The sequence below is a fragment of the Oncorhynchus keta genome, chromosome 1 (genome assembly GCF_023373465.1).
Source record: "Oncorhynchus keta strain PuntledgeMale-10-30-2019 chromosome 1, Oket_V2, whole genome shotgun sequence".
In the NCBI taxonomy this organism is placed as follows: domain Eukaryota; kingdom Metazoa; phylum Chordata; class Actinopteri; order Salmoniformes; family Salmonidae; genus Oncorhynchus; species Oncorhynchus keta.
In genome coordinates this window covers 95,537,426-95,562,715 of record NC_068421.1, presented here as the reverse complement: position 1 = coordinate 95,562,715, position 25,290 = coordinate 95,537,426, and the positions used below count along the sequence as shown (strand labels likewise).

The 25,290-nt window shown below is 41.3% G+C and overlaps 2 protein-coding genes and 3 long non-coding RNA genes across 24 annotated transcripts in view; 1 reads left to right on the top strand and 4 right to left on the bottom strand.

Moving 5' to 3' along the window:
- Positions 1-7,656, bottom strand: part of LOC118387126 (phosphatidylinositol 3,4,5-trisphosphate 5-phosphatase 1-like) — a gene marked incomplete at its 5' end in the record, with an annotated part of 36,633 nt that extends 28,977 nt beyond the window's left edge. Inside the window, 7 exons of the mRNA XM_052525576.1 lie at positions 64-166; positions 250-353; positions 535-658; positions 2,524-2,601; positions 2,962-3,039; positions 7,122-7,212; positions 7,643-7,656. Of these exons, the coding sequence (XP_052381536.1) occupies positions 64-166; positions 250-353; positions 535-658; positions 2,524-2,601; positions 2,962-3,039; positions 7,122-7,212; positions 7,643-7,656 (592 nt within the window). The remainder of the gene's footprint in view (positions 1-63; positions 167-249; positions 354-534; positions 659-2,523; positions 2,602-2,961; positions 3,040-7,121; positions 7,213-7,642) is intronic.
- Positions 7,657-7,756: 100 nt separating this feature from the next.
- LOC127906053 (phosphatidylinositol 3,4,5-trisphosphate 5-phosphatase 1-like) lies at positions 7,757-19,752 on the bottom strand. The gene is given in 7 exon segments (XM_052467404.1): positions 7,757-7,782; positions 8,364-8,504; positions 8,932-9,094; positions 9,390-9,525; positions 14,913-14,975; positions 14,978-14,999; positions 19,431-19,752. Coding segments are annotated over 7 exon segments (684 nt in total). The 5' UTR covers positions 19,574-19,752; the 3' UTR covers positions 7,757-7,766.
- LOC127908634 (uncharacterized) lies at positions 10,245-13,173 on the top strand. 20 transcript variants are annotated; one of them, XR_008067855.1, is made up of 6 exons: positions 10,245-10,319; positions 10,517-10,746; positions 10,839-11,022; positions 11,115-11,298; positions 11,345-11,436; positions 11,483-13,173. It is a non-coding gene; the product is annotated as an uncharacterized LOC127908634 (long non-coding RNA). The 20 variants fall into 20 exon arrangements; XR_008067847.1 differs by lacking the exon at positions 11,345-11,436 and having other exon boundaries at positions 11,115-11,206; positions 11,253-11,344; positions 11,437-13,170; XR_008067846.1 differs by having other exon boundaries at positions 11,345-13,171.
- Positions 13,151-14,069, bottom strand: LOC127908650 (uncharacterized). The gene is made up of 3 exons (XR_008067885.1): positions 13,537-14,069; positions 13,364-13,470; positions 13,151-13,198 (listed from the first exon to the last, which is right to left on the bottom strand). It is a non-coding gene; the product is annotated as an uncharacterized LOC127908650 (long non-coding RNA).
- Positions 19,753-22,867: 3,115 nt separating the features above from the next.
- On the bottom strand, positions 22,868-25,091 carry LOC127908633 (uncharacterized). Its single transcript, XR_008067827.1, has 3 exons — positions 24,520-25,091; positions 23,750-24,343; positions 22,868-23,705 (listed from the first exon to the last, which is right to left on the bottom strand). It is a non-coding gene; the product is annotated as an uncharacterized LOC127908633 (long non-coding RNA).
- Positions 25,092-25,290: the final 199 nt, after the last annotated feature.

Below are 25,290 nucleotides of genomic sequence, written 5' to 3'. Positions count from 1 at the left end.
ACACTATGTCAAATGTTCTATCTATTCTAGTTAAAAGGTAGACATTGAAGGCAGCCATTTTACCCATATTCCAGGTGCCAACGAATATAGTGATCATATCTGGCTCAGGCTTGTCTGAGTGTTTGTTCTTCATCTGCTGAAGGAGTTGACAGAACCCCTCTCTTTTCTGGTGACACACAGACAGACGCCAGAAGGTCACCATACAGGTAACATGAAAACGTAGCACCAAAGCACTTTGGAGGTCTTTACCTTTGTGTCGTCGAAGACAAACTCTTTCCTCAGAGTTTTCTCCTTCTCTGTTTCCACCATGATCACCATCTTGGCAACCTTCTGGGATTTCACGAGCTGTAAGACTTGACATGACATAGATTAGACCTACATCAACTGGTGTCTTTGATTGTCTCCCAAATTATACTACTAAGTAGAACACTATATAGGGAATTAGGTGCCATTTGGGACAAAGATTTAGATACAATACAGAATGTAAAATATAAATACACTTCCCTGGGATTTTATCATGAATAGAGTACTGACTTTTATTGTGAACAAAGTATTTGTCTTCTGGCCCGTCTTTAGATTTCTTGAAGTAGATCTTCCCATTTTCCACATCCACCTTGAGGAACATCTTGGTTGTGAGACCAAGCAACTCTGACTTGACCTGCAAAGAAGACCACGACCTCACAAGTTCACAAAAGGAACCGGTCCTTGTGCAATTAAACCGTGCAAAGATCATTTGAAGAGATTCGTTCCAAAACGTTACATCCACAAATTTTTGCACATTTTGTTTTAATATTTACAAAAATCTGAAATAATTCCTACGTGTGTAAAATATGACTGTTCCCACATGTTTTATTCATATGTTTAATGTAAATTAAAACAGGGTTGGTTGTTCATATCCTGTGATATGGTTGTGTGGTCTAGCTATCTTCAGATGAATGAACTGTAAGTCGCTCTGGATAAGAGAATCTGCTGAAAATACTCAAATGTTAAATGTAAATATTTTACATACAGATCTCATATTACTGTATTGATTAATTTTAGAAAAAAAAAAAAAAAAAAAAAAAAATATATATATATATATATATATACACTGATGTAACAAAGCACCTTACCATTCTATAGGGTCTTACAGGAAGCACCTTACCATTCTATAGGGTCTTACAGGAAGCACCTTACCATTCTATAGGGTCTATATATATGAGAGAGAACTGTACAAATGATTTGTTACATCAGTGTATATATATATATATATATATATCTTTTTTCTAAAATTAATCAATACAGTAATATGAGATCTGTATGTAAAATATTCACATATATATACACTGATGTAACAAATAATCTGTACAGTTGTTTAAATGGGGCGGCAGGGTAGCCTAGTGGTTAGAGCATTGGACTAGTAACCGGAATGTTGCAAGTTCAAACCCCCGACCTGACAAGGTACAAATCTGTCGTTCTGCCCCTGAACAGGCAGTTAACCCACTGTTCCCAGGCCGTCATTGAAAATAAGAATTTGTTCTTAACTGACTTGCCTGGTTAAATAAAGGTTAAAAAAAAAAAAAGTGTCACATGTCTGTGTAAAACCTAGCAGTACTACTTATTCCTCTGAGAGTGAGGCGGATATTTAGCAGTAAAACATGATTATTTGTCTCTCTGAAATGAAACCATCAAGTGATTCTATTTTAAACAAATACATTTATGTCATTGATTAGATAGTGTATATAAAACACACCATTCTCTCGTCATTTTTTTAAACATTAAAAGACCATTTTCCAACATTTCTGAAAATGGATATATAGCGTTTTGGAATAAAAACCTAATTTGAAGTTTTACTCAGGGCAAACAACTGCCCCCTCTCATTGAAGCCAAGTCCAACGCGGACCACAGTACTGCAGACGTTGTTAGCAACAAAAATAAAAAACAGGATACCCTGTTGTAGCGAATGTGAAAATGAATTGTTTTGTGGTCAATCTTCGTGGTATAAAAATAAAAAAAATTCAGATGACAATCATGTTACCGATAATTACTCCTATTACACCATATGAATACCCTTAAACAAGAAGATCTAAGTATGATTTAGCTGCTATGGTCAGCCTGCACTACCACGGTTGGCCTTCAACTTGATACTCAATGAGAGGGGGCAGAGCTAACCTGGAGCTAGCCTGGAGGTAGCCTGGAGCTAGCCTGGAGGTAGCCTGGAGCTAGCCTGGAGGTAGCCTGGAGCTAGCCTGGAGGTAGCCTGGAGCTAGCCTGGAGGTAGCCTGGAGCTAGCCTGGAGCTAGCCTGGAGCTAGCCTGGAGCTAGCCTGGAGGTAGCCTGGAGCTAGCCTGGAGGTAGCCTGGAGCTAGCCTGGAGGTAGCCTGGAGCTAGCCTGGAGCACTCATTGAGGTTACCCCAATGATAATTGAGAGAAATCCCTTTGTTTCAGTCAAGTTTCTTTCTCTAAATCTTGCCTTTTGATACGTCATAAAGTTATGAAAATGACTCTTGTATCTCTTCTTTTTTTTTTTATAGCTCACTTACTTCAAATGTAATAGGTGGTATTAGAGACCGTCTGTGGCCTCCGTCGTATCCAGCCCACTCAAACACGGCTGTTTTGGCCTGGAAAAAAAAGGGAACTACAGTATTTGAAGGTGGAACACTACTTTCTCATGACTCTGTTTTCACCCTGGTCCGGGTAAGTCAACATGACACAGGAAAGACGTTTCAGCATCTCAGAGGTCACCTACACCAGGGTTACTTAGAGATTGATAGATATAGAAAATGGATGAGCTTGGTGCAAAAAAAAAATTGAATAACGTTTTAATTTTCGAATATGATTTTCTTCCCAAATGAAACCCTATTCCCTTATATATAGTGTGTTACTTTTGGCCAGAGCCCTATGGGCCCTATAGTAGTGCACTATATAGGGAATAGGGTGCCATTTGGGACAGGTCCTAGGGTTTAGAATCGTGTTAAAACCTTCTCTTCTATGGAGTAGAGCAGCTTGGTCAGTTGTTCCAGCCTGAAGGACACAGACTGGTCGGAATCTGCTGACACCTAGAAATGAAAACAGAAACGTGACGTGAATTAGACACTTAAAAAGACAACAGAATTAATTTGAAACCAACTACTGGAAACAGGATATTCTATTGATGGGCAGAGTGTCTATTCCTGCAGAATAACCCAAGAGATGGGCAGAGGTAGACTACACTATAGTAGAATAGAGCAGAGGTAGACTACACTATAGTAGAATAGAGCAGAGGTAGGCGACACTATAGTAGAAGAGAGCAGAGGTAGGCTACACTATAGTAGAATAGAGCAGAGGTAGGCTACACTATAGTAGAATAGAGCAGAGGTAGGCTACACTATAGTAGAATAGAGCAGAGGTAGACTACACTACAGTAGAATAGAGCAGAGGTAGTCTACAGTACAGCAGAATAGAACAGAGGTAGACTACACTATAGTAGAACAGAGCAGAGGTAGACTACACTATAGTAGAATAGAGCAGAGGTAGGCTACACTATAGTAGAAGAGAGCAGAGGTAGGCTACACTATAGTAGAATAGAGCAGAGGTAGGCTACACTATAGTAGAATAGAGCAGAGGTAGGCTACACTATAGTAGAATAGAGCAGAGGTAGACTACACTATAGTAGAATAGAGCAGAGGTACATAACACTACAGTAGAATAGAGCAGAGGTAGTCTACAGTACAGCAGAATAGAACAGAGGTAGACTACACTATAGTAGAATAGAGCAGAGGTACATAAAACTACAGTAGAATAGAGTAGAGGTAGACTACACTACAGTAGAATAGAGTAGAGGTAGACTACACTACAGTAGAATAGAGCAGAGGTAGACTACACTACAGTAGAATAGAGCAGAGGTAGACTACAGTACACTACAGTAGAATAGAGTAGAGGTAGACTACACTACAGTAGAATAGAGCAGAGGTAGACTACACTATAGTAGAATAGAGCAGAGGTAGGCTACAGGACAGTAGAATAGAACAGAGGTAGACTACAGTACACTACAGTAGAATAGAGTAGAGGTAGACTACAGTACACTACAGTAGAATAGAGGAGAGGTAGTACACTAGAATAGAGAGAGGTAGACTACAGTAGAATAGAATAGAGGAGAGGTAGACAGTAGAATAGAGCAGAGGTAGGCTACACTATAGTAGAATAGAGCAGAGGTAGACTACACTACAGTAGAATAGAGCAGAGGTAGACTACAGTACACTACAGTAGAATAGAACAGAGGTAGACTACACTACAGTAGAATAGAGTAGAGGTAGACTACACTACAGTAGAATAGAGCAGAGGTAGACTACACTATAGTAGAATAGAGCAGAGGTAGACTACAGTACACTACAGTAGAATAGAACAGAGGTAGACTACACTACAGTAGAATAGAGCAGAGGTAGACTACAGTACACTACAGTAGAATAGAGGTAGACTACACTATAGTAGAATAGAGCAGAGGTAGACTACACTATAGTAGAATTGAGCAGAGGTAGACTACACTACAGTACAGTAGAATAGAGCAGAGGTAGACTACACTATAGTAGAATCGAACAGAGGTAGACTACAGTACAGTAGAATAGAGGAGAGGTAGACTACACTATAGTAGAATAGAACGGAGGTAGACTACACTATAGTAGAATAGAGCAGAGGTAGGCTACACTATAGTAGAATAGAGCAGAGGTAGACTACACTACAGTAGAATAGAGCAGAGGTAGACTACACTACAGTAGAATAGAGCAGAGGTAGACTACAGTACACTACAGTAGAATAGAGCAGAGGTAGACTACACTACAGTAGAATAGAGCAGAGGTAGACTACAGTACACTACAGTAGAATAGAGCAGAGGTAGACTACAGTACACTACAGTAGAATAGAGTAGAGGTAGACTACACTACAGTAGAATAGAGCAGAGGTAGACTACACTATAGTAGAATAGAACAGAGGTAGACTACAGTACAGTAGAATAGAGGAGAGGTAGACTACACTATAGTAGAATAGAACGGAGGTAGACTACACTATAGTAGAATAGAGCAGAGGTAGGCTACACTATAGTAGAATAGAGCAGAGGTAGACTACAGTACACTACAGTAGAATAGAACAGAGGTAGACTACACTACAGTAGAATAGAGCAGAGGTAGACTACAGTACACTACAGTAGAATAGAACAGAGGTAGACTACAGTACACTACAGTAGAATAGAGTAGAGGTAGACTACACTACAGTAGAATAGAGCAGAGGTAGACTACAGTACACTACAGTAGAATAGAACAGAGGTAGACTACACTACAGTAGAATAGAGCAGAGGTAGACTACAGTACACTACAGTAGAATAGAGCAGAGGTAGACTACAGTACACTACAGTAGAATAGAGGAGAGGTAGACTACACTACAGTAGAATAGAGGAGAGGTAGACTGCAGTACACTATAGTAGAATAGAGCAGAGGTAGACTACAGTACACTACAGTAGAATAGAGTAGAGGTAGACTACACTACAGTAGAATAGAGCAGAGGTAGACTACACTATAGTAGAATAGAGCAGAGGTAGACTACAGTACACTACAGTAGAATAGAGGTAGACTACACTATAGTAGAATAGATCAGAGGTAGACTACACTATAGTAGAATTGAGCAGAGGTAGACTACACTACAGTACAGTAGAATAGAGCAGAGGTAGACTACACTATAGTAGAATCGAACAGAGGTAGACTACAGTACACTACAGTAGAATATAGGAGAGGTAGACTACAGTACAGTAGAATAGAGCAGAGGTAGACGACAGTACAGTAGAATAGAACAGAGGTAGACTACAGTACAGTAGAATAGAGGAGAGGTAGACTACACTATAGTAGAATAGAACGGAGGTAGACTACACTATAGTAGAATAGAGCAGAGGTAGGCTACACTATAGTAGAATAGAGCAGAGGTAGACTACACTACAGTAGAATAGAGCAGAGGTAGACTACAGTACACTACAGTAGAATAGAGCAGAGGTAGACTACAGTACACTACAGTAGAATAGAACAGAGGTAGACTACACTACAGTAGAATAGAACAGAGGTAGACTACAGTACACTACAGTAGAATAGAGGAGAGGTAGACTACAGTACACTATAGTAGAATAGAGCAGAGGTAGACTACAGTACACTACAGTAGAATAGAACAGAGGTAGACTACACTACAGTAGAATAGAACAGAGGTAGACTACAGTACACTACAGTAGAATAGAACAGAGGTAGACTACACTACAGTAGAATAGAGCAGAGGTAGACTACAGTACACTACAGTAGAATAGAGCAGAGGTAGACTACAGTACACTACAGCAGAATAGAGGAGAGGTAGACTACAGTACACTACAGTAGAATAGAGCAGAGGTAGACTACAGTACACTACAGTAGAATAGAGGAGAGGTAGACTACAGTACACTACAGTAGAATAGAGCAGAGGTAGACTACACTATAGTAGAATAGAGCAGAGGTAGACTACAGTACACTACAGTAGAATAGAACAGAGGTAGACTACACTACAGTAGAATAGAGCAGAGGTAGACTACAGTACACTACAGTAGACTAGAACAGAGGTAGACTACACTACAGTAGAATAGAGTAGAGGTAGACTACACTACCGTAGTATAGAGCAGAGGTAGACTACACTACAGTAGAATAGAGCAGAGGTAGACTACAGTACACTACAGTAGAATAGAGGAGAGGTAGACTACAGTACACTACAGTAGAATAGAGGAGAGGTAGACTACAGTACACTACAGTAGAATAGAGGAGAGGTAGACTACAGTACACTACAGTAGAATAGAGGAGAGGTAGACTACAGTACACTACAATGTTAAATTAAAACATCAGACAACCTTCAGCAACATTCAGCTTTAACATAATAGCAACCTGCAATCGCGCATCTACAACCAGGAAGCGTAACGTCTCATTTTAACAGAAAGACCAAGATCCTCTCCAATACAGCTCGCACCGACCCATTTCCTAATTGAGGTTTAACGGTAAACCGATTCCGTCTCCAATGCAGTTACAAACCGTCTCTTTACTGAATGTTGACGTTCAAACAACGTCTGATTAAAAAAAAAAAAAAGTGAATATGAATAATGTCCACCTACCGGAGTCCTCAGACGTCCGATCCCTGGGGAGAGCTGCTGGTCCAGAAGCCTCTGAAAGGTCTCCAGAGTGGGCAGGGTACGGGAGATCTCGCTGGTGCAACATAGGAGCATAGCAATTGTTTTAAATTCTGTTTACCAGGGTTTATGGGGGTCGATTTCAATTCAGTTTCCATCCCTAATTGGTTGAACGAATTAAATGGACCCCGAAAACCGACTGAGATCTCACTGACACATTTATAGGAGTACAGAAATGTTCTTTCATTTAATTAACAAGGGACAATTAAACACTGTTCATAGTGAAAGCCAAGTCATGTACATGTTGTACCTGTTCAGGTGTTTACAGTACTGTGTACCTGTTCAGTTGTTTACAGTACTGTGTACCTGTTCAGTTGTTTACAGTACTGTGTACCTGTTCAGGTGTTTACAGTACTGTGTACCTGTTCAGGTGTTTACAGTACTGTGTACCTGTTCAGTTGTTTACAGTACTGTGTACCTGTTCAGTTGTTTACAGTACTGCGTACCTGTTCAGTTGTTTACAGTACTGTGTACCTGTTCAGTTGTTTACAGTACTGTGTACCTGTTCAGTTGTTTACAGTACTGCGTACCTGTTCAGTTGTTTACAGTACTGCGTACCTGTTCAGTTGTTTACAGTACTGTGTACCTGTTCAGTTGTTTACATTACTGTGTACCTGTTCAGTAGGTTCAGTTTACAGTACTGTTTACAGTACCTACCTGTTCAGTTGTTTACAGTACTGCGTACCTGTTCAGTTGTTTACAGTACTGTACCTGTTCACCTACAGTACTGCGTACCTGTGTTTACAGTACTGTGTACCTGTTCAGTTGTTTACAGTACTGTGTACCTGTTCACTGTTTACAGTATCTGTTCAGTTGTTTACAGTACTGTGTACCTGTTCAGTTGTTTACAGTACTGTGTACCTGTTCAGTTGTTTACAGTACTGCGTACCTGTTCAGTTGTTTACAGTACTGCGTACCTGTTCAGTTGTTTACAGTACTGTGTACCTGTTCAGTTGTTTACAGTACTGCGTACCTGTTCAGTTGTTTACAGTACTGCGTACCTGTTCAGTTGTTTACAGTACTGCGTACCTGTTCAGTTGTTTACAGTACTGCGTACCTGTTCAGTTGTTTACAGTACTGTACCTGTTCAGTTGTTTACAGTACTGCGTACCTGTTCAGTTGTTTACAGTACTGCGTACCTGTTCAGTTGTTTACAGTACTGCGTACCTGTTCAGTTGTTTACAGATTCCCATGGTGAGCTTCTTTAGATGGGGGAGGGATGGATTCCCATTCTGGACTTGCTCAGCATCGAGAGAGACCGAGGTGTGGAAGTATTCCTCAATGGATTTTTGGTGCTCCTCTGGCAGGCTGGAATATATGATTGAATTGAATTGAATTGAATTTATTTTAGGTAACAGACACATATACAACAACCTGTACAATGTGGACCCAGAGGATATCACTTGAAAGTATTTATAATGTTTTTTTTTTTACAAAATGCTTGTTTCCAAAGTGGTCCTTGAATTTACAGATGCGTCATCAGTCAGTGTAATTTGTTCGTTGGTATGTAACTTAAACATGGTCACCTGGGTAACACAATACTACATGTCTTTAGTAACACAAGGGCAAATCTTAACTTCCTCTTTTACAGTCAAATTTTCGTCTCCTACTGACATTAATGCATGCTGAAGTGAAAACTCGACCTGAGAGGAAGTTAGTATTTGTCCCACAATACTGAAGACACTTGAGAAGTATCGGTACATTGATTAGTTGAATGTGAGCCTTCAGTACATACTTAGACATATCGATGTGTTGTAGTCTCTGTAGGTATGTGTCTCCCAGGGAACTACAAGCCAGCTCTGAGCCTCGGGAATCCCCTCCTTGGGTTTCTTTACTGTTCCTAGGGGGCAGCTGAGGAGGGCATTTCACTGGCTCTGTTGATCCAACAACTGTCGTAACTGTTAAGACATAACGTTATGTGCTGTGACAGCAAAAATAAATTGAACCTTTTACGGATGTGTGAGACAGGCCCCTTGAGTTAAGCCTAAAGATCAGACTGCCTTAGCTTAGCTTAGCTTTAGCAGAAACAGACAAGAGAGAATGCCTGTATCCTGAATGGCACCATACTGCTTACATAGTACACTATTTTTGACCAGAGCCTTATGGGAACCCATATGGGTTTCTGATCTAAAGTAGTACACTACATAGGGGGGAAAAGGGTACAATTTGAGATGCCAACGGCTATTAACCCACCTGCTTCTTCCTCTGGCTCCTCCTCCTTCTGAACAGGGAACTGCAGGTGTGTAGCCAGACCCATGTTGGGACTGTAGAACGTCTCCACCAGGTCAGACAGCACAGAGAATAATTGGATGGGCACACCCTCAGAGGCCTGGAGACAAAAGCAGTGGTGTAAAGTACTTCATTTAAAAAAAAAATCTACTTGAAAGTACTACTTAAAGTAGTTTGAGTTTATTTTAATTTTTTTACTGGGACAGTGCACATTAATCAACGTTTCAGTAAAAGTGACGGTTTTAGCCAGCCGGCTCATTTTCAACTGCAGTCCCTGGGCGTTTATTTTTTGGGGGTATCTGTACTTTACTATTTATATTTTGACAACGTTTACTTTTACTTCACTACATTCCGAACGAAAATAATGTACTTTTTACTCCATACATTTTCCCTGACACTCAAAAGTACATGTATTTATTATGGATTCCCATTAGCCAATAGCAGCAGCTTCTCTTCCTGGGGTCCAGCAAAATTAAGGCAGTTTATAGCATTTAAAAAAAACATTACAATACATTCACAGATTTCACAAACACACTGTGTGCCCTCAGGGCCCTACTCCATCACTACCACATATCTGCAATACAAAATCCATGTGTACGTGTGTATATAGGGCATATGTTATTGTGTGTATATAGGGCATATGTTATTGTGTGTATATAGGGCATATGTTATTGTGTGTATATAGGGCATATGTTATTGTGTGTATATAGGGCATATGTTATTGTGTGTATATAGGGCATATGTTATTGTGTGTATATAGGGCGTATGTTATTGTGTGTATATAGGGCGTATGTTATTGTGTGTATATGTTATTGTGTGGGCGTATGTTATTGTGTGTATATAGGGCATATGTTATTGTGTGTATATAGGGCGTATGTTATTGTGTGTATATAGGTATGTTATTGTGTGTATATAGGGCGTATGTTATTGTGTGTATATAGGGCATATGTTATTGTGTGTATATAGGGCGTATGTTATGTATATGTATGTGTATATAGGGCGTATGTTATTGTGTGTATATAGGGCGTATGTTATTGTGTGTATATAGGGCATATGTTATTGTGTGTATATATGTTATTGTGTGTATATAGGGCATATGTTATTGTGTGTATATAGGGCGTATGTTATTGTGTGTATATAGGGCATATGTTATTGTGTGTATATAGGGCGTATGTTATTGTGTGTATATAGGGCGTATGTTATTGTGTGTATATAGGGCGTATGTTATTGTGTGTATATAGGGCATATGTTATTGTGTGTATATAGGGCATATAGGTTAGTAGATTTCTCTGGGTCTAATGCAAATCATCAACACTTACAGGTTAGTAGATTTCTCTGGCTCTAATGTCAATCATCAACACTTACAGGTTAGTAGATTTCTCTGGGTCTAATGCAAATCATAAACACTTACAGGTTAGTAGATTTCTCTGGGTCTAATGTCAATCATCAACACTTACAGGTTAGTAGATTTCTCTGGGTCTAATGTCAATCATCAACACTTACAGGTTAGTAGATTTCTCTGGGTCTAATGCAAATCATCAACACTTACAGGTTAGTAGATTTCTCTGGGTCTAATGCAAATCATCAACACTTACAGGTTAGTAGATTTCTCTGGGTCTAATGTCAATCATCAACACTTACAGGTTAGTAGATTTCTCTGGGTTTAATGGCAATCATCAACACTTACAGGTTAGTAGATTTCTCTGGGTCTAATGCAAATCATCAACACTTACAGGTTAGTAGATTTCTCTGGGTCTAATGTCAATCATCAACACTTACAGGTTAGTAGATTTCTCTGGGTTTAATGGCAATCATCAACACTTACAGGTTAGTAGATTTCTCTGGGTCTAATGCAAATCATCAACACTTACAGGTTAGTAGATATCTCTGGGTGTAATGTCAATCATCAACACTTACAGGTTAGTAGATTTCTCTGGGTCTAATGCAAATCATCAACACTTACAGGTTAGTAGATTTCTCTGGGTCTAATGTCAATCATCAACACTTACAGGTTAGTAGATATCTCTGGGTCTAATGCAAATCATCAACACTTACAGGTTAGTAGATTTCTCTGGGTCTAATGCAAATCATCAACACTTACAGGTTAGTAGATTACTTTAGAAGAACACTACAGAGCACCAACAGCAAGACAAGAACACTACAGAGCACCAACAGCAAGACAAGAGCACTACAGAGCACCAACAGTAAGACAAAAACACTACAGAGCACCAACAAGACAAGAGCACTACAGAGCACCAACAGCAAGACAAGAGCACTACAGAGCACCAACAGCAAGCCAAGAGCACTACAGAGCACCAACAGCAAGACAAGAACACCATAGAGCACCAACAGCAAGACAAGAACACTACAGAGCACCAACAACAAGACAAGAACACTATAGAGCACCAACAGCAAGACAAGAACACTAACAGCAAGACAAGAACACTACAGAGCACCAACAGCAAGACAAGAACACTACAGAGCACCAACAGCAAGACAAGAACACTACAGAGCACCAACAGCAAGACAAGAACACTACAGAGCACCAACAGCAAGACAAGAACACTACAGAGCACCAACAACAAGACAAGAACACTATAGAGCACCAACAGCAAGACAAGAACACTACAGAGCACCAACAGCAAGACAAGAACACTACAGAGCACCAACAGTAAGACAAGAGCACTACAGAGCACCAACAGCAAGACAAGAACACTACAGAGCCCCAACAACAAGACAAGAACACCAACAACAAGACAAGAACACTACAGAGCACCAACAGCAAGACAAGAACACTACAGAGCACCAACAGCAAGACAAGAACACCAACAACAAGACAAGAACACTACAGAGCACCAACAGCAAGACAAGAACACCAACAACAAGACAAGAACACTACAGAGCACCAACAGCAAGACAAGAACACTACAGAGCACCAACAGCAAGACAAGAACACCAACAACAAGACAAGAACACTACAGAGCACCAACAGCAAGACAAGAACACTATAGAGCACCAACAGCAAGACAAGAACACTACAGAGCACAAACAGCAAGACAAGAACACTATAGAGCACCAACAGCAAGACAAGAACACTATAGAGCACCAACAGCAAGACAAGAACACTATAGAGCACCAACAGCAAGACAAGAACACTATAGAGCACCAACAGCAAGACAAGAGCACTATAGAGCACCAACAGCAAGACAAGAACACCGACAACAAGACAAGAACACTACAGAGCACCAACAGCAAGACAAGAGCACTACAGAGCACCAACAGTAAGGCAGGCTAGTAGCCTGTTCTTCTCATCTCTCTACTTGGTGCTTCCTCTCTGGTGCCAATATAGATCTTCTCAGTGTGGCAACGTGAGAGTCTTCTAAGGCTTTATGTTTCCAGAGAGACGTGATGTTGTATGAATGACAGGGTTTCCTTCTAGACCAATCATACAGCTTAAACACACTTTCCACTGTTTGGCTAAATTCCAAGGGCTTTAGCGTACAAACTACTAAGTCGCCTGGGTTTGTTAGCGTATTAACTTCCTAGTCACCTGGTTTCTTTAGAGTATTAACTACCTAGTGACCTGGTTTCTTTAGAGTATTAACTACCTTGTGACCTGGTTTCATTAGCGTATTAACTACCTAGTGACCTGGTTTCATTAGCGTATTAACTACCTAGTGGCCTGGTTTCTTTAGAGTATTAACTACCTAGTGACCTGGTTTCATTAGCGTATTAACTACCTAGTGACCTGGTTTCTTTAGAGTATTAACTACCTAGTCACCTGGTTTCATTAGCATATTAACTATCTAGTGACCTGGTTTCTTTAGAGTATTAACTACCCAGTGACCTGGTTTCATTAGCGTATTAACTACCTAGTGACCTAGTTTCTTTAGAGTATTAACTACCTAGTGACCTGGTTTCATTAGCGTATTAACTACCTAGTGACCTGGTTTCATTAGCGTATTAACTACCTAGTGACCTGGTTTCTTTAGAGTATTAACTACCTAGTGACCTGGTTTCATTAGCGTATTAACTACCTAGTGACCTAGTTTCTTTAGAGTATTAACTACCTAGTGACCTGGTTTCATTAGCGTATTAACTACCTAGTGACCTGGTTTCTTTAGAGTATTAACTACCTAGTGACCTGGTTTCATTAGCGTATTAACTACCTAGTGACCTGGTTTCTTTAGCGTATTAACTACCTAGTGACCTGGTTTCTTTAGAGTATTAACTACCTAGTGACCTGGTTTCATTAGCGTATTAACTACCTAGTGACCTGGTTTCATTAGCGTATTAACTACCTAGTGACCTAGTTTCTTCAGCCCATTTCACAGCCACTGCGGATATGTTGATTAATTTAAATGCAGTGAAAATCTATATTTTTGCGTGAAGGGTCTGCTATTTTCTGTTGCGCACAAGATTAACTTTGTGGCTTTTCATACGCCCACGCCTCAGAATAATTTATAACCTTCTGCTACTGAAAGAGGAAGATGGTTTTGATCAACATTGGCAGAGTGGCCTGTAGAAATCGTAGTACCCTTCAACATTAGCAGAGTGGCCTGTGGAAACCGAAGTACCCTTCAACATTAGCAGAGTGGCCTGTGGAAACCGAAGTACCCTTCAACATTAGCAGAGTGGCCTGTAGAAATCGTTTTAACCTTCACGTCTGTGTTTAGCTCAGGCTAAAACTCAAGATGACTATAATGCTTTTTCAGCTACAATAGATCAATGAAAATCGATCTAATTCATCACTACTGTAGAGTCGTCTCGAGGTTCGGAATATTCTGACTGCCACACTAATACAGGCACATTAACCAGAAGTGTTTCCATCTCAACCTCAGCCTAACACAACGATGCCTTTGTGTGACAGAGAGAGAGAGGGCCTACAGATGAAGGGACATCCGGTATACTGTATTCGTCCTTCATTAAAGAAGAGGACATTAGCAGTGTCGCATATTCACAGCCACAGGAAGCAAGGCTGTTTATATTTAGTGTCTAGTTCTATGGAGCGCTCACACTTCAGCACATTTTTTCTTCTCTCCGCACAAGTATGGCTTGGTTCAACGTACTGTGTAACCGAAATAGGTTGCACAATATTCACAATACACTGGTACATTCCAGAACTCTACCACCACACATGGCCTTTCTTCAGTTCTGACGGTATTGAAAACCAGAGCAGAAGTTGTCTGATTATAGAGGAATTGAAAAAGTGGCTCTTAAAATAGCCCTTAACACCCAACACCTGGGAAGAGACTATATCAGCCAGACAAGTTGGTGGTATGAGGCTCAGAACCTGTGTTGTGTGGATCATCATAGTAACGTTAAATGCTTTGTAGGGGGTTCAACACTCAAAATGGAGTGCAGATCTCAGCTGAACCTCCCCTCAAAAGAGTTGTCTATCACCTGGACTGAGAGCTTCCGCCCCTCAAAAGAGTTGTATATCACCTGGACTGAGAGCTTCCGCCCCTCAAAAGAGTTGTCTATCACCTGGACTGAGAGCTTCCTGTCCTCATTCAAAAGAGTTGTATATCAGGATCCTGCCTCAAAAGAGTTGTATACACACAGTTCTGGTACCTGGCCCCTCAAAAAGTTGTCTCAGACCGAGAGATTGGGGGATAGTATACACAGTTCTGGTACCTGGAAATAGAAGAGATGGGATAGTATCATAAGGATTACAGCAGATATGTAATCTTGAATGTTTTTAAGAGACGTCTTTCTGACATTTCACAGAAGAGTGTGACAGGTGCAGTAATAACAGACAGCATGCACTCGTACACACTTCCATTGCTCTTTCTGTCCAATGGAAAATAGTACATGACCATTTCTGTATTTGCTACCATGTTATTATCATTTTGCTACCATGTTTTTGTCATGTTGTGTTGCTACCATGTTATTATCATGTTGTTGCTACCATGATATTATCATGTTGTTGCTACCATGGTTTTGTCATGTTGTGTTGCTACCATGATATTATCATGTTGTTGCTACCATGTTTTTGTCATGTTGTGTTGCTACCATGTTATTATCATGTTGCTACCATGATATTATCATGTTGTTGCTACCATGTTATTATCATGTTGCTACCATGTTTTTGTCATGTTGTGTTGCTACCATGATATTATCATGTTGTTGCTACCATGATATTATCATGTTGTTGCTACCATGTTATTATCATGTTGTTGCTACCATGTTATTATCATGTTGCTACCATGTTATTATCATGTTGTTGCTACCATGTTATTATCATGTTGCTACCATGTTATTATCATGTTGTTGCTACCATGATATTATCATGTTGTTGCTACCATGATATTATCATGTTGTTGCTACCATGTTATTATCATGTTGCTACCATGTTATTGTCATGTTGTGTTGCTACCATGATATTATCATGTTGTTGCTACCATGATATTATCATGTTGTTGCTACCATGTTATTATCATGTTGCTACCATGTTATTATCATGTTGTTGCTACCATGTTATTATCATGTTGCTTCCATGTTTTTGTCATGTTGTGTTGCTACCATGATATTATCATGTTGTTGCTACCATGATATTATCATGTTGTTGCTACCATGATATTATCATGTTGTTGCTACCATGATATTATCATGTTGTTGCTACCATGATATTATCATGTTGTGTTGCTACCATGTTTTTGTCATGTTGTGTTGATACCATGTTTTTGTCATGTTGTGTTGCTACCATGTTGTTGTCATGTTGTGTTGCTACCATGTTGTTGTCATGTTGTGTTGCTACCATGTTGTTGTCATGTTGTGTTGCTACCATGATATTATCATGTTGTTGCTACCATGTTATTATCATGTTGCTACCGTGTTGTTGTCATGTTGTGTTGCTACCATGATATTATCATGTTGTTGCTACCATGTTATTATCATGTTGCTACCGTGTTGTTGTCATATTGTGTTGCTACCATGTTTTTGTCATGTTGTGTTGCTACCATGTTATTATCATGTTGCTACCGTGTTGTTGTCATGTTGTTGCTACCATGTTGTTCAGCCTCTGTCCCGGCAGGAGGCCTCTTGACAGGCCGTCATTGTAAATAAGAATTTGTTCCTAATTGACTTGCCTAGTTATATAAAGGTTCAATAAATGTAAAACAAAAAACATGCAAAGCGCTGTCAGTTCCATACTGCAGGAGAAACTCTATCTGAAATACTATACACTTCCGTTTAAAAGCCTTAGATGTCCTCAACTGCAGCTTCATTAAATAGTACCCACAAGACACCAGTCTCAACGTCAACAGTGAAGAGGCGACTCCGGGGATGCTGGCCTTCTAGGCAGAGTTGCAAAGAAAAAGCCATGTCTCAGACTGGCCAATAAAAAGTAAAGATTAAGATGGACAAAAGAACACAGACACTGGACAGAGGAACTCTGCCTAGAAGGCCAGCATCCCGGAGTCGCCTCTTCACTGTTGATGGTGAGACTGGTGTTTTGTGGGTACTATTTAATGAAGCTGCCAGTTGAGGACTTGTGAGGCGTCTGTTTCTCAAACTAGACACTCTAATGTACTTGTCCTCTTGCTCAGTTGTGCACCGGGGCCTCCCACTCCTCTTTCTATTCTGGTTAAAGCCCGTTTGTGCTGTTCTGTGAAGGGAGTAGTACACAGAGTTGTACGAGATCTTCAGTTTCCTGGTAATTTCTCGCATGGAATATCCTTCATTTCTCAGAACAAGAATAGACTGACGAGTTTCAGAAGAAACCCTAACCCTTTCTGGCCATTTTGAGCCTGTAATCAAACCCACAAATGCTGATGCTCCAGATACTCAACTAGTCTAATGAAGGCCAGTTTTATTGCTTCTTTAATCAACACAACAGTTTACAGCTGTGCTAACATCATTGCGAAAGGGTTTTCAAAGGATCAATTAGCCTTTTTAAAATTATAAACTTGTATTAGTTAACACAATGTGCAGTTGGAACACAGGAGTGATGGTTGCTGATAATGGGCCTCTGTACGCCTATGTAGATATTCCATTAAAAAAATTGCCGTTTCCCGTTACAATAGTAAATTTACAACATTAACAATGTCTACACTGTATTTCTGATCAATTTGATGTTATTTTAATGGAAGACAAAAAAAGAAGAGTTTTTCTTTCAAAAAACAAGGACATTTTCTAAGTGACGTCCCAAACGTTTGAACGGTCGTGTCCATCTGATAGGGAGATGAGACACAGTGGAAACACACTGGAGATGTGGAAAGTGGATTACTTCCCTTTGTAGATTGGATAACAAGTCCAACCCCCCCTTCGTTTCTCCATTCCTTCCCTTTTTTTGTAAAAAATAAAATAAAATAAAAATGTGATGTTATTTTAATAGTCATTTACAACATTAACCATGTCAACACTGTATTTCCGATCAATTTGATGTTATTTTAATGGACAAAAAAAGTATTTATATATTTTTTTTAATAAAAAAAACAAGGACATTTCTAGGTGACCCCAAACTTTTGAACGGTCGTGTATATTACACTCCAGATTGAAATCCCAATAACAAAATTATTTAGCGCCGATTCTTGTTTCGTTTACGATTTAAAGTTTCTTCTTACTGAAAGGACTTCAACAGATGATCTTCCTTCCTCATCATTGTAGCTTTGGGTGGTTAGAGTGTAGAGGAGGTAGGGTAGCCTAGTGGTTAGAGTGTAGAGGAGGTAGGGTAGCCTAGTGGTTAGAGTGTAGAGGTGGTAGGGTAGCCTAGTGGTTAGAGTGTAGAGGAGGTAGGGTAGCCTAGTGGTTAGAGTGTAGAGGAGGTAGGGTAGCCTAGTGGTTAGAGTGTAGAGGTGGTAGGGTAGCCTAGTGGTTAGAGTGTAGAGGAGGTAGGGTAGCCTAGTGGTTAGAGTGGAGTGGCGGCAGGGTAGCCTAGTGGTTAGAGTGTAGAGGTGGCAGGGTAGCCTAGTGGTTAGAGTGTAGAGGTGGCAGCGTAGCCTAGTGGTTAGAGTGTAGAGGTGGTAGGGTAGCCTAGTGGTTAGAGTGGAGTGGCGGCAGGGTAGCCTAGTGGTTAGAGTGTAGGGACGGCAGGTCAGCCTAGTGGTTAGAGTGTAGAGGAGGCAGGGTAGCCTAGTGGTTAGAGTGTAGAGGTGGTAGGGTAGCCTAGTGGTTAGAGTGGAGTGGCGGCAGGGTAGCCTAGTGGTTAGAGTGTAGGGACGGCAGGTCAGCCTAGTGGTTAGAGTGTAGAGGAGGCAGGGTAGCCTAGTGGTTAGAGTGTAGAGGCGGCAGGGTAGCCTAGTGGTTAGAGTGTAGAGGAGGCAGGGTAGCCTAGTGGTTAGAGCGTAGAGGAGGTAGGGTAGCCTAGTGGTTAGAGTGTAGAGGCGGCAGGGTAGCCTAGTGGTTAGAGTGTAGAGGTGGTAGGGTAGCCTAGCGGTTAGAGTGTTGGACTAGTAACCGAAAGGTTGCAAGTTCGAATCCCCAAGCTGACATGGTACAAATCTGTCGTTCTGCCCCCTGAACAGGCAGTTAACCCACTGTTCCTAGGCCGTCATTGAAAATAAGAATGTGTTCTTAACTGACTTGCCGAGTAAAATAAAAAAAAAATGTTTAACTGTCAATTCTTTCCTGAAACAGACTAATCAGTATTCAGTATGGCATAGTTTACTCTCCCTACTCACAGCTACTTTCAACTGCTACTTGCACGCAAAGAGATATACAGGGATGAACTCTCAACAGATGACCGACTGTCCTCAATTAGATCTTTCCAACATCGTTGTTGACAGGTAAATGTTCAACCGTCAATGATTTCCGTATCTGTTTTTCTTTGCAACAGAAATTATACTGCAGTTAGTAATCAGTATGGCATAGTTTCCTCTCCCTACTCACAGCTACTTTCAACTACTTTGCATACAAAGAGATATAAGAGATGAACATCTTCCTTCCTCAATTTGATCTTTCCAACATCATTTTAGACTGTTAAACCAGTCCATTTATTTTATTTATATTTATTATTTTATATATATTTATATATATATATCTCTTATGGTATGTTTTACTTACAGAACACAGAGGGCGTAGGCACCCTGTATGGACTCACTGTCCCGGAGGAGGAAGCTCCCATCCTTAGCTGCTTTGGAGAGCAGATCCTCAGCCTTAGATCGGGTGATATTACCATGGTGCCATGGTTGGAACGACGTAGACATCCTGGTCTTCTACTGAAAACACTCAGCTACATACAGAGTTCTGCATCGACTCTCACACTAGACAAGGACTTATCAGGGAAGATTCAACTGTAGCTAGTAACCATACTCTTCATGTTTCGTGTATGTTCTCTTCTCCTCCGCTCTCTCTCTCTCTCTCTCTCTCTCTCTCTCTCTCTCTCTCTCTCTCTCTCTCTCTCTCTCTCTCTTCCTGTTAGTGGGGAGAAAGCTGTAAAAGGGAAGCTGCTACAAACATGGCTGTGAACTTCCTCATTTGAGAAGTTAGAGAGCGAGAGGAGGGCCAGAGAGAGAGGAGGACCAGAGAGAGAGAGAGAGGGAGGATCAGAGAGAGAGATCAAGAGGAGGATCAGAGAGAGAGATCAAGAGGAGGACCAGAGAGAGAGATCAAGAGGAGGACCAGAGAGAGAGATCAAGAAGAGGACCAGAGAGAGAGATCAAGAGGAGGACCAGAGAGAGAGAGATCAAGAGGAGGACCAGAGAGAGAGATCATGAGGAGGACCAGAGAGAGAGATCAAGAGGAGGACCAGAGAGAGAGATCAAGAGGAGGACCAGAGAGAGAGATCAAGAGGAGGACCAGAGAGAGAGATCAAGAGGAGGGCCAGAGAGAGAGATCAAGAGGAGGACCAGAGAGAGGAGGTCCAAAGTGAGAGAAATCAGCTCAATGTCACTGATGAATCCATAGACTTTAACCACTTCTGGGAAAACTGGAAAACACTAAACAAACAACAACACAAAGAGTTATCTATCCAAAACGGAGATGTATGGATAAACCACTTCTCCAACCTTTTTGGCCCTATAACAAAGAACAAACAGCAAAATCATACACATGATCAAGTACAAATCTTAGAATCAACTATTAGACTACCAGAACCCACTGGATTCTCCAATTACATTGAATGAACTTCAGGACAAAATACAAACCCTCCAACCCAAAAAGGCCTGTGGTGTTGATGATATCCTAAATGAAATGATAAAATATACAGACCACAATTCCAATTGGCTATACTTAAACTCTTTAACATCATCCTCAGCTCTGGCATCTTCCCCAATATTTGGAACCAAGGACTGATCACCCCAATCCACAAAGTGGAGACAAATTTTACCGTGGGATATGCGTCAACAGCAACCTTCGAAAAGTCGTCTGCATTATCATTGTTAACAGCAGACTCGTACATTTCCTCAGTGAAAACAATGTACTGAGCAAATGTCAAATTACCGTATGACAGACCACGTATTCACCCTGCACACACTCATTGACAAAGAAACAAACCAAAACAAAGGTAAAGTATTCTCATGCTTTGTTGATTTCCCAAAAAACGTTTGACTCAATTTGGCATGATGGTCTGCTGTACAAATTGATGGAAAGTGGTGTTGGGGGTAAAACATACAACATTATTAAATAATCACAAACAACAACAAATGACAACAAGGTTCAAATGGAGAAACACACAATTCTTTCCACATGGCCGTGGGGTGAGACAGGGATGCAGCTTAAGCCCCACCCTCTTCAGCATATATATCAACAAATTAGCGACGGCACAAGAACAGTCTGCAGCACCCTGCCTCACCCTACTAGAATCCGAAGTCAAATGTCTACTGTTTGCTGATGATCTGGTGCTTCTGTCACCAACCAAGGAGGGCCAACAGCAGCACCTAGATCTTCTGCACAGATTCTGCCAGACCTGGGCCCTGACAGTAAATCTCAGTAAGACAAAAATAATGGTGTTCCAAAATAGGTCCTGTTGTCAGGATCACAAATGCAAATTCCATCTAGACGCTGTTGCCCTAGAGCACACAAAAAAAACTATACATACCAGGGCCTAAACATCAGCGCCACAGGTAACTTCCACAAAGCTGTGAACGATCTGAGAGACAAGTCAAGAAGGGCCTTCTGTGCCATCAAAAGGAACATAAAATTTGACATACCAATTAGGATCTTGCAAAAAAAATACTAGAATCAGTTTTAGAGCCCATTGCCCTTTATGGTTGTGAGGTCTGGGGTCCGCTCACCAACCAAGAATTCACAAAATGGGACAAACACCAAATTGAGACTGTATGCATAATTCTGCAAAAAATATCCCCTGTGTACAACGTAGAACACCAATTATTACTATTTTTTAAACCTTTATTTATTTTATTTGACCTTTATTTATCTAGGCAAGTCAGTTAATTAAGAACAAATTCTTATTTACAATGACAGCCTAGGAACAGTGGGTTAACTGCCTTTGTTCAGGGGCAGAAGGACAGATTTGTACCTTGTCAGTTCTGGGATTTGGTCTAGCAAAATAATACATGCAGAGCAGAATTAGGCCGATACCCGCTAATGATCAAAATCCAGAAAAGAGACGTTAAATTCTACAACCACCTAAAAGGAAGCGATTCCCAAATCTTCCATAACAAAGCCATCACCTACACTTAGATGAACCTGGAAAAGAGTCCCCTAAGCAAGCTGGTCCTGGGGCTCTGTTCACAAACACAAACATACCCTACAGAGCCCCAGGACAGCAGCACAATTAGACCCAACCAAATCATGAGGAAACAAAAAGATAATTACTTGACACATTAAAAATAATTAACATAAAAACAGAGCAAACTAGAATGCTATTTGTCCCTAAATAGAAAGTACACAGTGGCAGAATATGTGACCACTGTGACTGACCCAAACTTAAGGAAAGCTTTGACTATGTACAGACTCAGCGAGCATAGCCTTGCTATTGAGAAAGGCCGCCGTAGGCAGACATGGCTCTCAAGAGAAAACAGGCTATGTGCTCACTGCCCACAAAATGAGGTGGAAACTGAGCTGCACTTCCTAACCTCTTGCCAAATGTATGACCATATTAGAGACACATATTTCCCTCAGATTACACAGATCCACAAAGAATTCGAAAACAAACCCAATTTTGATAAACTCACATATCTACTGGGTGAAATTCCACAGTGTGCCATCACAGCAGCAAGATTTGTGACCTGTTGCCACGAGAAAAGGGCAACCAGTGAAGAACACACACCATTGTAAATACAACCCATATTTATTTTCCCTAACTATTTGCACATCGTTACAACACTGTATATATATATATATATATATAATATGACATTTGAAACGTCTTTATTATTTTTGGAACTTGTTTTGTCAATGTAAACATGTTTCCCATGCCAATAAAGCCCTTAAATTGTATGAGAGAAGGGCCAGAGTTATTCTACACATCGGTAGCTTCACCTAACGAAGAGCAAGACATGCTGCTTTGAATAGATTTTTCCCCCCCTTTCTTTAACTAGGCAAGTCCGTTAAGAACAAATTATTATATTCATTGACTGCCTAGGAATAGAGCCTTGTTCACTGCCTTGTTCAGGGGCAGAACGACAGATTTTTACCTTGTCAGGTAAATCGAGTTGGGGAAATGTCGGGGAAATGTCGGGGAATCGAACTTGCAACCTTCCGGTTACCAGGTCCAACGCTCTAACCACTAGGCTACCTGTCTCTAACCACTAGTCTACCTGTCTCTAACCACTAGTCTACCTGTCTCTAACCACTAGTCTACCTGTCTCTAACCACTAGTCTACCTGTCTCTAACCACTAGGCTACCTGTCTCTAACCACTAGGCTACCTGTCTCTAACCACTAGGCTACCTGTCTCTAACCACTAGGCTACCTGTCTCTAACCACTAGGCTACCTGTCTCTAACCACTAGGCTACCTGTCTCTAACCACTAGTCTACCTGTCTCTAACCACTAGGCTACCTGTCTCTAACCACTAGACTACCTGTCTCTAACCACTAGGCTACCTGTCTCTAACCACTAGGCTACCTGTCTCTAACCACTAGGCTACCTGTCTCTAACCACTAGGCTACCTGTCTCTAACCACTAGGCTACCTGTCTCTAACCACTAGGCTACCTGTCTCTAACCACTAGGCTACCTGTCTCTAACCACTAGGCTACCTGTCTCTAACCACTAGTCTACCTGTCTCTAACCACTAGTCTACCTGTCTCTAACCACTAGGCTACCTGTCTCTAACCACTAGGCTACCTGTCTCTAACCACTAGGCTACCTGCCTCTAACCACTAGGCTACCTGTCTCTAACCACTAGTCTACCTGTCTCTAACCACTAGGCTACCTGTCTCTAACCACTAGGCTACCTGTCTCTAACCACTAGTCTACCTGTCTCTAACCACTAGTCTACCTGTCTCTAACCACTAGGCTACCTGTCTCTAACCACTAGGCTACCTGTCTCTAACCACTAGGCTACCTGTCTCTAACCACTAGTCTACCTGTCTCTAACCACTAGGCTACCTGTCTCTAACCACTAGTCTACCTGTCTCTAACCACTAGGCTACCTGTCTCTAACCACTAGGCTACCTGTCTCTAACCACTAGTCTACCTGTCTCTAACCACTAGGCTACCTGTCTCTAACCACTAGGCTACCTGTCTCTAACCACTAGTCTACCTGTCTCTAACCACTAGGCTACCTGTCTCTAACCACTAGTCTACCTGTCTCTAACCACTAGTCTACCTGTCTCTAACCACTAGGCTACCTGTCTCTAACCACTAGACTACCTGTCTCTAACCACTAGGCTACCTGTCTCTAACCACTAGACTACCTGTCTCTAACCACTAGACTACCTGTCTCTAACCACTAGGCTACCTGTCTCTAACCACTAGGCTACCTGTCTCTAACCACTAGTCTACCTGTCTCTAACCACTAGGCTACCTGTCTCTAACCACTAGTCTACCTGTCTCTAACCACTAGACTACCTGTCTCTAACCACTAGGCTACCTGTCTCTAACCACTAGTCTACCTGTCTCTAACCACTAGTCTACCTGTCTCTAACCACTAGTCTACCTGTCTCTAACCACTAGGCTACCTGTCTCTAACCACTAGACTACCTGTCTCTAACCACTAGACTACCTGTCTCTAACCACTAGTCTACCTGTCTCTAACCACTAGTCTACCTGTCTCTAACCACTAGGCTACCTGTCTCTAACCACTAGGCTACCTGTCTCTAACCACTAGGCTACCTGTCTCTAACCACTAGACTACCTGTCTCTAACCACTAGTCTACCTGTCTCTAACCACTAGTCTACCTGTCTCTAACCACTAGGCTACCTGTCTCTAACCACTAGGCTACCTGTCTCTAACCACTAGGCTACCTGTCTCTAACCACTAGGCTACCTGTCTCTAACCACTAGACTACCTGTCTCTAACCACTAGGCTACCTGTCTCTAACCACTAGGCTACCTGTCTCTAACCACTAGTCTACCTGTCTCTAACCACTAGACTACCTGTCTCTAACCACTAGGCTACCTCCTCTAACCACTAGGCTACCTGTCTCTAACCACTAGGCTACCTGTCTCTAACCACTAGGCTACCTGTCTCTAACCACTAGGCTACCTGTCTCTAACCACTAGGCTACCTGTCTCTAACCACTAGGCTACCTGTCTCTAACCACTAGGCTACCTGTCTCTAACCACTAGACTACCTGTCTCTAACCACTAGGCTACCTGTCTCTAACCACTAGGTTACCTGTCTCTAACCACTAGGCTACCTTCTCTAACCACTAGACTACCTGCTCTAACCACTAGGCTACCTGTCTTTAACCACTTGGCTACCTGCTCTAACCACTAGGCTACCTGCTCGAACTACTAGACTACCTGTCTCTAACCACTAGTCTACCTGTCTCTAACCACTAGTCTACCTGTCT